At 42.8% G+C, this 12,954-nt stretch overlaps 1 protein-coding gene across 3 annotated transcripts in view; it reads left to right on the forward strand.

Moving 5' to 3' along the window:
• The window catches only part of BAZ1A (bromodomain adjacent to zinc finger domain 1A), a 510,052-nt gene that overhangs the window by 52,705 nt on the left and 444,393 nt on the right, over positions 1-12,954 (forward strand). For all 3 annotated transcript variants that reach the window (XM_033951344.1, XM_033951343.1, XM_033951345.1), the window contains exon 5: positions 14-115. In XM_033951344.1, coding sequence (XP_033807235.1) covers positions 14-115 — 102 coding nt within the window. The remainder of the gene's footprint in view (positions 1-13; positions 116-12,954) is intronic.

The raw sequence follows: 12,954 nt of genomic DNA on the forward strand, positions 1-12,954 counted from the left end.
TTGTCTTTTGCAGGAAGAAAACAGCCATAACTAATCCATCCTTGTTCAAATACAAGGTGAAGCCTATTAAAAAAGAGCTCTATGAATCTGTTACTGTTAGGGCATCACAGATAAGGTAAAAAGAAAAAAGCGCATGTATGTCTGTGTGTATATATACTATATATATAAGCTTAAACTTTAAAATTCAATCAGGCAGCTGGATTAAATACTGTTATTTTGGATTTATACATCTGTTGCTTTCTAGTTCCTATGGTTTAAGTAGAATGATAACTAAACTGTAATCGGGTATGTCTAGCACTTGTAGTCCAGAAATTATGCGGTCTCACTGAATGGAAACATCAAATGTTAGCATTTGTAAATGTATAAGTTAACTAGTCATGTACAGAAAGATTTTCTTTACTCAAGATTGGACTATATCCATGTATATTTCTAGAAATGAGGCTACTCTGGGTGAAATTTAGCACAATTGCATAATGCAGAATTCTTGTACAAATCTACTTTATTTCAGGATCAGTTGGTTATTTCCTTCCTCCTGCCAGGATCTGTAGAAAGCCTCAAAACTTCAGAGGCCTTTTCTCCCTTCCCCTCATACTTCATCACTGAGCATGCTCCTCTGCTCACCAGTCTTTCTTCCTACAAGCCAGGCTGTAGGAACTTATCTTTTCTGCTCGTGTTTACTTTCGTGATATTTCGGTATTTTTGTTCGCAGTTTTTGCCCTCGTGGTGTGGATGTTCCCTGTGGGAACATCCTTGACTGCGAGAGATCACAGACCGTTGGTGAACATCTGCTTCTGGAGAGGTTCTTGCTTGGCAGTAAGCCCCCTGGACACCCTGCACATCAGATCAGGAACTTGTTCACTAGTGGGTGGGGCACAGGCTGAGTGGTCCATAGAGGTGCGACCGAAATAAGAGCCAGGCTGCGTTCCTTTGCCAGGTATTAGTGCGCTGTGTCCAAGGGGGGCGAAGGTCTCTGGCCGTGGTGGTGGGGCAGTCAGAAAACTTGAAATACAGTTTTCCAAGATTATTGAGGCACAGGATCTACTTGTGAGCTGTTTCAGCTTTGCCTGCAGTTTCTCTCATTCAGCACACCTCATAGTGAGTAAGGCTGACAGCCTAAATCAGCTATTTTGGGGGTCTTAAAAAGGGGTTTTTGTGTGGTTTCCCTGCGTGCCTTACCCCTGGTCTCGCTCTCTCCAAGAAGAGAGCGAGACCAGAAGGCCTTGAGCATGCGCAAATGCTCAAGGCCCAGTCCAGCCCAGCCAAGAAGGAGGATCTCCGATGCGATGCCCAGCCAAGAGGGAGGATCTTCGGGCACCGGCACCGACATGTCCTGTGCATTGGTGCTGGTGCCAAATTGGGGTAGGTTTTGCTATTTGGGTGCTCGGCGGGGAATGCCGGATTGGGAGGGGGGGGGGTATGGAGCAGCGCCAGTGGCCTCAAGGGGTGTGGAACGGAGCAGCGCCGGTAGCCTGGGGGGGGAGGGTTGTAGGTAGAACGAATTAAAGCGAATTTCCCTTACTTCCTAAGGGGGAAACTCGCTTTGATATACGAGCAATTTGGTTTACGAGCATACTTCTGGAACGAATTATGCTTGTAAACCAAGGTTCCACTGTATTAGGTTCTTACCTCAAAAATCTGGGTTCTGTTAGGACACACAGGCATCTCTACTCTCCCTAGTCAAATTTTTTTTTGTGGTTCGCCTGATTTCTGCCTCAGACATTGCCAGTGTCCGTTTTGGGACCTCTTTTACTGTATGTAAGATCAAGCAGAGACGTGTTACAGGAACTGGGCGTTTCCTTTTCTCTTTCCTCTTGGGAGGGTCCTATAGCCCTTGTTATCCCAGGACAAGCAGGCATGATATTCTCACATGTGGGTGACGTCATCTACGGAGCCCCAGCGCGGATAGCTTTTCAAGCAAACTTGATTGAAGTTTCAAGTTTGCACACTGCACCACGCATGTGCTAGCCTTCTTGCCCACTAGAGGGCGCATCCCCACCTCGTGGTCCTAAGTTCAATTTCATCCGCGGAGCCAGAAGCCCTGTGGATAATTGTGCTCTAATTGCCTTCTGTCGTCGCGGCTGTGTACGTTTTTTCGACGCGGTCGCTGCGTGTAGCTTTGTTTCTTTCTTTGTTTTGCCTTTTGGTTTAAAAAAAAAAAAAGTTTTCTTTTTTCCGTCGCTCCGGGGGCTCCCGGTAGCCACGGCCGTGGAACCTTGTTTGTTCCCGGCCACTTTTTGGGCCCTTGTCCCGGCCTGTCACGGGTTTTAAAAAGTGCGGTCGTTGTGACCGACTCCTGTCTATAACAGACCCTCATCGGTGCTGTTTACGGTGCTTGGGGCCCCAGCACCCGACAGACTCGTGTGCCAAGTGTGCCACTTTCCAAAAGCGGGCTCTCACACGCTGTAAGGCCCATATGGCGGAACTTTTCTCCGTCGAGTCCCCGTCGGGGAAGGCCTCGAGTTCGGCCTCGGCTTCGGCCCCGGCCTTGACCTCGGCCTCAACCTCGACCTCGGCTTCGGGGCCCTCGGCTTCGCCTCGATCCTCGATGCCTTCGAAGCTGGTTGCCTTGTCCAAGCAAGCCTCGGGTAAGTCTCCACTTCCCTCCTCAGCTCCAGGATCATCCAAGAAGCCATCCTCGGGCTCTTCGACGGCGGGAGGGTCGGCCTCCGCCCAGCCCAAGGTGTCCAAGTCAATCGCCCCGAGGGAATACTCGAGACCGAGGTCGCCCTCTGAGGAGCGTCAACAGGTGTTGCCGCCGGGGATGTCGATCCCGGCGTTCCAGGACTTGCTCCGGGCGTTGATCGCCTCGGAGCTGTCCGGGGCCATTGAGTACCTGCAGCAGGCTTCGGCCTTGACTGCTTCGGTCTCGGATGCCCCGCAGTTGGCGACCTCGGCCTCGGGTACTGGGGCTTCGGCTCCCGAGGCGCCTACGGCCTCGACCTCGGCGTTGCCCTCGGACCCGGCTTCGATGGGACAGCCGGAGCGTAGCGTGCGCCAACGCGACAAGGTGCGCCGGGTGCGGAGGATCTCGTCTTCGTCCTCGGAGTCCTCGCGAGGTTCATCGCCTTCGGGCAAGCCTCGGGCGAGGCGCCGGCCGAGGAAGGCCAAGCGGTCTCGGGCCTCACCTCAGAGGCGTGGTCGCTCGTCGCCGCCCGGGAGCGAGACCTTACGGGTGCGGGACCTCCGTATGGATAACCCCAGCCTTTTTCGGTCTCCTGTTAGGGAGAGTTCCCGTGCTTCCTCGCCGGGGCGGAAGGGACGGGCCTCGATACCCCGGACCCCGGGCGGCTCACCCAGGGGTTCCTTTAGGCAGGCTCGATCTCCGACCCCCTCGAGGTCACAGGCATGTGCCTCATTGGGCTCGGGGTCGGGTAGGGAGCCGAGGTACTCCCTCGAGGCCTCTTCCTTCGACTCGGCGGGGAAGTCTCGGTCACCCTCTCCTCCTGCTAGACCTTCATCCTTTTCGAAGTTTGTGCAGGATATGGCGGGGGCTTTGGGTGTGGACTTGTTGGAGGGTTCCCATTACACCAAGGAGTTTTTGGAGGAGCAGGATCTTCCCACTCCCCCTCGGGAATCCCCTCGCCTCCCGCTCAACAAGGTCCTCCATCAGACCTTCCTCAGGAATCTGGAAGCTCCTTTGACGGTCGCAGTGGTGCCCTCCAAAATGGAGTCAAAATATCGCACCATTCCTCCCAAGGGTTTCGAGAAGGGGCAGCTCTCTCACCAATCGCTCCTGGTAGAGTCGGCACTTAAGAGAACGCAGCCTAGGGGGGCGTGGCTTAACGCGAACACAAGATGGAAGTGTGATCGTAACGCTCCTCTTCAAATAGGCAACGATTTAAAAATAATTTTATCCTCTTACTGCTGAATTCGGGGAAAAACAATTCTAATTGAAAATTAAAATTGTGACAAATGATATTGACCTCCTCCGCCGAAATCGAGACAGATCCTGAGAGAAGAGAGCCGAAAACAAGATTGCCGGTTTTTTTTCTCTCAGTGCTGGATCGGCGCGACATCGGGACAGATAACTAACAGATAGAAAAAAAAAAAAAATCTATCTACGAAGAAAATCTAATAATACAGATGGTATTGAGGGAAGACCTGAAAGGAAGGAGACAGTGAGGTTGTATTTTGCCGGCTTTTCTCTGTGTTGATGAAGCACGGAGGTGAAGAAAAGCTGATGAAAATTTGAACTGACAGAAGTTTATAGATTTCTCAGTGCTGGAGCGACGAGATATTGAAACTCATAAACATAACAGAATAAATAATTTGAAAACCGCCGACACTGAAGAAAGGCTGAGGAGAAGGTAATTGTTTTTTTTTACCGGCTTTTTACTGTGTTGATACGGCGAGGCAGAGTTGGTAGGCTAATAAAAATTGAATTGGCCAACGGAGGAAAAAGGAAAGTTTCAATGCCGTTTTAAAAACTAGTGCTGTCAATGCTGTAACTGTATAAGAAACTGAAACAGGAAGAAAATAAAAAGAAAATCTGTTTCTCAGTTACCGGTTTTTTTTAAACTGGAGTGACATAGCACAGAAGGCAAGTTAATGACAGTTCCACAATACTAAGGAGGAAACGGTTACAGTTTTGAAACTACCTTCCTTCACAAAAACTGAAATAAAGTCCTGAGAGAAAGGAACCTAAAAATATTTATTACTTCCTCAACGGATTTATATCTGTGCTGAAGACAAGCTCTTTCACTGGACAAAGTGGTTGAAAAAAAAAAAAAAAAATTTTTTTGCTGTGGAAAAGTAAAATCGGAAAAAAAGAGAATCAAGAAAGGTGCAAGAGAATGGCAAGCACCCGACAAGGAAAAAATGAAACCGGTATGTCTGCAAAAAGACAGAAACAAGATCAAATAACACCAAGCAAGATCCCACTTCCTGCTGAAGAACCTGACATTTTGAGTAAAGCAGAAGTTATGGAAGAATTAAGATAAATTAAACAAATGCTTAAGGAAACTGTAACCAATATGTCTGAAATGAAGGAAGAAATATTGAACATCCACAGACAAATGGAAGTTAATAATAAAAGAACAACTATATTAGAATCTAAAATGGAGGCCATAGAAGGTGAAGCAAAAAGATGCAAAAATGACAGTCTGGAATTGAATAAATTGAAAGATCAACTGGAAGACTATGAGAATCGAGGAAGAAGGAAAAACATTAAACTTTTTGGAATACAAGAAAATTTAGAAGGGAAAAATGTTATACATTTTCTAGAAAACTTAATTCCAAAAATACTACAACTGGATTTAAAACAACCACTGGAAATAGAAAGGGCTCATAGGATTCCAGTAAAAAATGTAGAAAATCAAGGCAGGCCAAGACCACTAATATTCAAAATGCTTAGGTACCAACAAGCATTAGAAATATTAAATGCTGCCAAGAAAGACAAAAATCTTAATTATAAAGGATCCAGAATTTGGTTTTTGCCGGACTTTGCTAAAAATACAGCAAATAAAAGAAAAAGACTATTAGACATGAGACCACTACTAAAAGAAAAAGGTTTTAAATATGGATTATATTATCCGGCAAAGATGAGAGTATCATCTGGAGATAAATCCTTATATTTCGAAGATCCAGAAAAACTAAAAGCCTTTCTTTCTAAATCAGAACCTATGATATTTTAAAATAAAATATCAAGATTGGTTTTGATAATATTATGAAAAACTATAAAAATATGAGATATTAAAATACTGAAGAAAGAAAAATATGATCTAAAGAAAAGACAATAAAAATATAAAGAGAGAAAGAATAAGATATAGAAAAAATATTAATACCATATTAAATATATGTTTAAGATAAAATTATATGATGTAATTTATAATACTAGGGAAATATAAATTAAAAATTGATAAATGGATAAAGATACATTAATGAAATGTTAGAAGTAAAAAATGACTAAAGATATTAAAGGTTAATATAGATAGATAGAAGAGAATGTTGATTGAATATTGGTTGCCTAGAGAGGAGGAGAATGTTCGGGTTGCAGTTCCAATGTGTATCCTTAAGCAGTCATTATATTGGGTGGGAAAGGGAGGGAAAAAGAAGGTATTTACTAGAATGATCAAGGAGAAAGTAAATAAGGGATTGGATACTTCAAGGGTAAATATGTGTGTCATAGAAAATATTTTTTGGATTTTAAATATAAAAGAAGAGGGGAAAAAGATTATACTGATAAGTTTTAAAATATATAATGTCTTTTAAGATATATTCTATTAATGTCAATGGCCTGAATCATGTAATTAAAAGAAAAAAGGTATTAGCATTTTTAAAAAAGCAAAATGCGGATATTTACTGTCTGCAGGAGACCCATCTTAATACAAAAGAATCACAGAAACTAATGGGTGGGTGGGTAAAAGAATGTTTTTTTGCTCCAGCAGAGGGTAAAAAAGCAGGGGTAGCAATTCTTATTAATAAAAAATGTATGGCCAAGATTAAGGTAATAAATTCAGACCCACATGGAAGATGGATACATGTTGATATAGGTATGGGAAATAATGCCCTGACGTTGTTTAATATATATGCCCCTAATTCGAATCAATCAGAATTTTTTAAAAAATTACAGAATATGTTGTTACCACTGGCTACTTCTAATTTAGTGGTGGCTGGAGATTTTAATGCTGTAATGGATCCATTATTTGATAAAAAACCAAGTAAAAATATAAAATCTTTAGGTTTAGATAATCTGGCTCAATCATGTGATTTGAAGGATATATGGCGTATTCTTCATTTTAATGATCAGGAGTTTTCATTTTGTTCAAAGGTTCATAAATCATTTTCAAGAATAGATTATATTTTTGTTTCAACAAATGAAGTGCAACAGGTGATTAAAGCTTCCATAGATCCTATTATTATTTCGGATCATGCAGGAATATGGATAGAATTACAACTAGATAAATTGGAAAAGAGTAGACCTCTTTGGAGATTTGATAATGCACTGCTTGTAGATGATAAATTTTTGGAAAATTTTAAAACACAAATTAATGATTTCTTTCAAATCAATTTAGTGGAGGATACATCTATTGAGAATGTATGGGATGCATTTAAAGCAACTATGAGGGGAAATATTATATCATATTCAGCTTTTATTAGGAAACAGAATAAAATGCAATATATAGAATTAGAAAAAGAAATTAAAATATTAGAAGCTAAATTGATAAACAAATGGGAAAATGAGATATTGCAAGCTCTTTTGAAAGCAAAAGGAAAATATAATGAATTAACTTCAAAAATGATAAGAAAGGATTTGTTTTCCAAACAAGCAGTGTATTATGGAAATTCTAATAAGGCGGGGAAATTATTGGCAAATTATCTTAAAGCAAAAAAAAGGAAAACTAATGTTAATGGGATAAAGGATGATAATGGTATAATAACAAATCAAACAAATATAATTTTAAAACAATTTCTAAAATTTTATAAAGATCTGTATTCTTCTGAGCCTTATTTGGAGAGACAAAAAGATGGTAAAAATTTTTTAGATTTAATTAATGGACCTAAGGTTCCTGATCATATAAAACGGAGTTTAGATGAACCTATATCATTAAAAGAATTAGAAACAGCATTGAGATCTCTTAGAGTTGGATCCGCTCCAGGTGGTGATGGTTATACAGTAGAATTTTATAAAACATTTCAAAATATCCTTTCCCCACATTTACTAAATTTATATCAAACACAACTTATAAAAGGTGATATTAAAGGTACTATGGCTGAATCAATAATAATTGTTTTGCCTAAGCCAAATAAAGATCCTACTTTGGTTTCGAACTACAGGCCTATATCTTTAATAAATGTGGATAATAAACTTTTGGCGAAAATTTTGGCTTTGAGATTAGCCAAAGCTCTCCCACATATTATAGATATGCATCAGACGGGTTTTGTTGCTAAAAGACATTCCTCTAATAACTCTAGATTATTATTTCATATGTTAAATTTATCAAAAAAAATAGATGAACCAACTTTTACAGTTTCCTTGGATGCAGAAAAAGCATTTGATAGGGTAGAATGGAATTTTATGTATCAAGCTTTAGAATGGTTTGGTATAGGTTCTGGATTTATACAAATGGTAAAAACTTTGTATAGCTTCCCGATTGCAAGATTAAATATTAATAATATGATATCTGATGGATTTCAATTGCGGAGGGGAGTTAGACAGGGTTGTCCTTTATCTCCTTTGTTATTTGATGTTATATTAGAACCCTTAGTGTTAGCAATACAACAAACGAGGGAGATACAGGGTATTCCATATTCAGATATGGAATATAAAATTTCGGCTTATGCTGATGATATTTTGCTTTATTTGAAAAATCCAGAATCTACCTTATCATCTTTATTGGAATTAATTGATAAGTTTGGTAAATTTTCAGGTTATAAAATTAATTGGAATAAATCTGAAATTATACCCTTAAATGTTCATTGTGTAAAAGGATTATTTGACGCTTTTCCGTTCATATGGAAAGAAGAAGGATTTAAATATCTTGGCATTCAAGTCAAAAATACAATTGAAGATACCGTAAAAGAAAATGAAAAATTTGTATTAAAAAAAGTTACGGAGTTATGTGAGCAATGGAACCCCTTACATATTTCTTGGTGGGGAAGAGTTCAAACTATTAAAATGATGATTTTGCCTGTAGTTTGCTACCAAATGAGTATGATACCTATTTATTTTCAGGGGTCCTTTTATAAAAAGCTTAATAGTATTTTAACGAAATTTCTTTGGCTTGGTAAAACACCTAGAATAGCCTTAGTAACTTTGCAAAAATCAATTAAGGAGGGAGGGGTAAATTTTCCAAATTTTTATAGGTACCATCAAGCCTATATTCTACGTCAGGGTATGTATTGGATCCTCCCAGAACTTATAGATAATGCACCAGATTGGTTATATTTGGAATGGCGCTTTATGTTTCCCCTAAATTTAGTTCACCTTCCAAGTATTAACATGCCTAGAAGATACAGAGAAAATAAAATTTTAATGGATACTTGGAAAACGTTGAGATTTATAAGTAAATTAACACCTATCCCAATAAACAAATCAACTAATCAATCTCTATGGATAAACTCCAAGATCAAAATTGGCGGAGCTCAAATCCTTTGGAAGAACTGGAATATTGCAGGCATTAGATCTTTGGATGACGTTATTTCAGAAGGTAAACTGCTAGATTTTTCACAATTGCAACATAGATTTGGTCTTAATAAAACACAAAGTTTTAAATGGTTGCAATTGAAGCAGGCCATTCAGGTTGGGTTCCCTGAATGGAAAACATTGAATAATCAATATAGTTTAAAGTTCTTATGTTTTCAAACAGACTTCCTTGGACATCAAGCCGCATTGTGGTATAAATTAATATCTGGATATTTGAATAAAAAACCAAAAAATGGTCTAAGAGATATTTGGAGCATTGAGATTAAGCATCAAATTAATGCATCTCAATGGCCACTAATTTGGTCTTGGAGAATGAGATGTACAGTGTCAGCATCTATGAGACAAACTTGGTTCTTTTTATTACATAGAGCTTTTTGGACCCCTACACGTTTGCAAAAATTAGACAATTCTATGTCCAATAAATGCTGGCACTGTAATCTGGAACCAGGGACATTAGATCACTTACTGTATCATTGTCCCTACATTAAAAGTTTTTGGAATTCAATTTGGCCACAAATTAATAAATTGATGGAAAATCATATAGCAATATCATATGATACAATATTATTTGGAATGATGATGAGGAAAAAAAGTCAAATTTCACCAGAAAATAACAAGCTTTTATTAATTATGACTGGGGTTGCCATTCAGCATATAACTAATAATTGGAAGAATTATAATAACCTAAATTATACATTTTGGTGGACTACAATATGTTATATATTTAAAATGGAAAGAACAATAGCAATACAAAGAGGGACATATACTAAATTTATAAAAATATGGGGGCCATTGATAAAATACTGCAATGAATAAATAGTAGGATTTTTCTTCTTCTTTTCTTCTTTTAAATATCTTTTTTGTGACGCACATAGAGGGGGGTAATGAAAATAATTTATACATAATATATATAATATGTTATACAATATGTAATGTATGAATGAAAAGCAAAAGAAGGGTGGGGGGAGGGAGAAGAGATAAAAATATATTTAGAATATGATGTATTAGATATAAAAATGATATTGTGTATTTATCAATTGTATATTATTTTGTACATTTTATGTAAAATTTGAAAATTAAAAATAATATGTGAAAAGTAATAGAAGGGTGGGGGGAGGGTGAGGGGGAAAAATATATTTAGAAATATGATGTATTAGATATAAAAGTGATACTCTGTATTTATCAATTGTATTTTAGTATTTTGTACACTTTATGCAAAATTTGAAAATAAAAAATAATAAGGAAAAAAAAAAAGAGAACGCAGCCTTCCAGGGTGTCGGCAGCGGTCCCACCTGGTAGGGAAGGACGGACCTTCGACAAATTCGGGCGTCGCCCCTACGCGAACTCTCTGATGGCGACGAGGGTGCTGAATTACGCCTTTTTGTACTCTTCATTCTTGCGTACGATGGTGAAGGACCTCCCCTGTTTTCATGAGGTGATCCCGGATTCCCATAGAGACAGGTTCGCCACTTTTATGTCGAATCTTTCCCAGCTGCGCCTCTACTTGTTCCATGCAGTATACGACGCCTTTGAACTTGCCTCGAGGGTATCCGCCTGTGCGGTGGCTATGCGCCGGCTGGCGTGGCTGCGTACCCTCGAGATGGATCCAAATCTGCAAGAGCGCTTGGCGAACTTGCCGTGCGTGGGGTCAGAGTTGTTTGACGACTCCTTAGAGGCGGCGACCAAGAGGCTTTCAGAACAGGAACGCTCACTGGCCTCTTTGGTGCGCCCAAAACCTAAGGCCCCGCCGCAGAGACCCTTTCGGCAACCCCCGAGGAGGTACCCTCAGAAGTCCACGCCGGCCTTCTCGAGACCGCCACCCCGGCGACCACCCCAACAAGGTAGGGGTGGCCCCCCCAAGCCCGCTGCGCAGGGAGCGTCCAAGCCTGCGCCGTCCTTTTGACGGGATGTGCGGTTGGGGGCGGGCCCCCTCCGCAGTTCCGCCAGACCCCATTCCCATCGGGGGTCGACTCAGATCTTTTTACGAGGCTTGGACTGGGATCACGTCCGACGCTTGGGTGCTCCGGACCGTCTCAGAGGGCTATTCGCTCAACTTCTCCGTGCAGCCTCCAGACATGCCACCCAGAGCTTGCCCACAGACTCGGAGCCAGTTGGCCCTTCTCCTGATCGAGGCCAGGGCCTTGTTGAACCTCCGCGCAGTAGAGCTGGTGCCTCTCGATCAGAGGGGGCGGGGGTTTTACTCCCGTTACTTCTTGGTCCCGAAAAAGACCGGGGACTTGCGCCCCATTTTGGACCTCCGGAGGCTCAACAAGTGCCTGGTCCGGGAGAAGTTCCGTATGTTGTCACTTCCGGTGTTATATCCACTCTTGGAAGAAGGGGATTGGATGTGCTCCCTCGACTTGAAGGAAGCATATACCCATGTTCCGGTGCATCCCGCTTTCCGCAAGTTCTTGCGTTTCCGAGTGGGAGATTTGCACCTTCAGTATCGGGTTCTTCCCTTTGGTCTGGCGTCCTCCCCTCGGGTGTTCACCAAGTGTATGGTGGTGGTCGCGGCGGCCCTGCGCTCTCGGGGGCTGCAGGTCTTTCCCTACCTGGACGATTGGCTGATCAAGGCCCCGACCAGGGAGGGGGTTATCTTAGCGACCCAACAGACTATCTTCTTACTTCAACGACTGGGGTTCGAAGTGAACTTTCCCAAGTCTCAGTTGTGTCCGGCGCAGTCTCTCCAGTTTATTGGAGCCGTGCTGGACACGGTTCGCCTCCGCTCTTTCCTCCCCCCTCTTCGGCGGGAGGCCTTGCTTCGGTTGAGTCGCCATTGTCTGAAGCAATCTGTGGTGTCGGCTCAGCACATGATGATTCTGCTGGGCCACATGGCGTCGACGGTCCACGTCACTCCCTTCGCCCGCTTGCATCTGAGGCTTGCTCAGTGGACTCTGGCCTCTCAGTGGCGGCAGGATCGCGACCCAGTCTCTTCTCCGATAACAGTGACTCCTTCTTTGAGGCAATCGCTCCGTTGGTGGACCAACTCTTCCAATCTTTCCGGGGGTTTGCTGTTTCTCGTTCCTCCGTGCCGCAAGGTCCTGACCACGGACTCCTCGGAGTACGCGTGGGGTGCACATCTAGACGGTCTGCGGACGCAGGGTCTGTGGACGGCCGAGGACCATCGGTGCCACATCAATGTGTTGGAGCTTCGTGCCATCTTTCTGGCTGCGCGAGCTTTCGTCCACCTGCTGCACGATCAAGTGGTGCTCGTGCGGACCGACAACCAGGTGGCGATGTACTATGTCAACAAACAAGGGGGAACGGGCTCTTGGCCTCTGTGCCAGGAGGCTCTTCGCCTTTGGGAATGGGCGGTCTCCCAGAACATATTCCTGCGTGCGGTTTACATTCAGGGAGAGCAGAACTGTCTGGCGGACAAACTCAGTCGTCTTCTCCAGCCGCACGAGTGGTCACTGAACTCTCGGGTTCTGCGCGAGGTCTTCGACCGCTGGGGGACTCCCCAGGTGGATCTGTTTGCCTCCCCGGAAACCCGCAAACTACCCCTCTACTGTTCTCGGATGTACTCCCGGGACCGTCTCGAGGCGGATGCTTTTCTGCTCGACTGGGGGGGGAGGTTCCTTTATGCATTCCCTCCTTTCCCTCTGATCTTGAGAACGCTGGTACATCTCAAATCGACCGGAGCCACTATGATCCTCATTGCGCCTCGTTGGCCCAGACAGCACTGGTTCTCCCTGCTTCTTCAGCTCAGTGTCAAGGAACCTCTGCTTCTGCCTGTCTTTCCCTCTCTGCTGTCTCAGAGTCGGGGTTCGCTGTTACATCCCAATCTTCAGTCTTTACATCTGACCGCT

This window comes from Geotrypetes seraphini, chromosome 7, assembly GCF_902459505.1.
Source record: "Geotrypetes seraphini chromosome 7, aGeoSer1.1, whole genome shotgun sequence".
Lineage (NCBI taxonomy): Eukaryota > Metazoa > Chordata > Amphibia > Gymnophiona > Dermophiidae > Geotrypetes > Geotrypetes seraphini.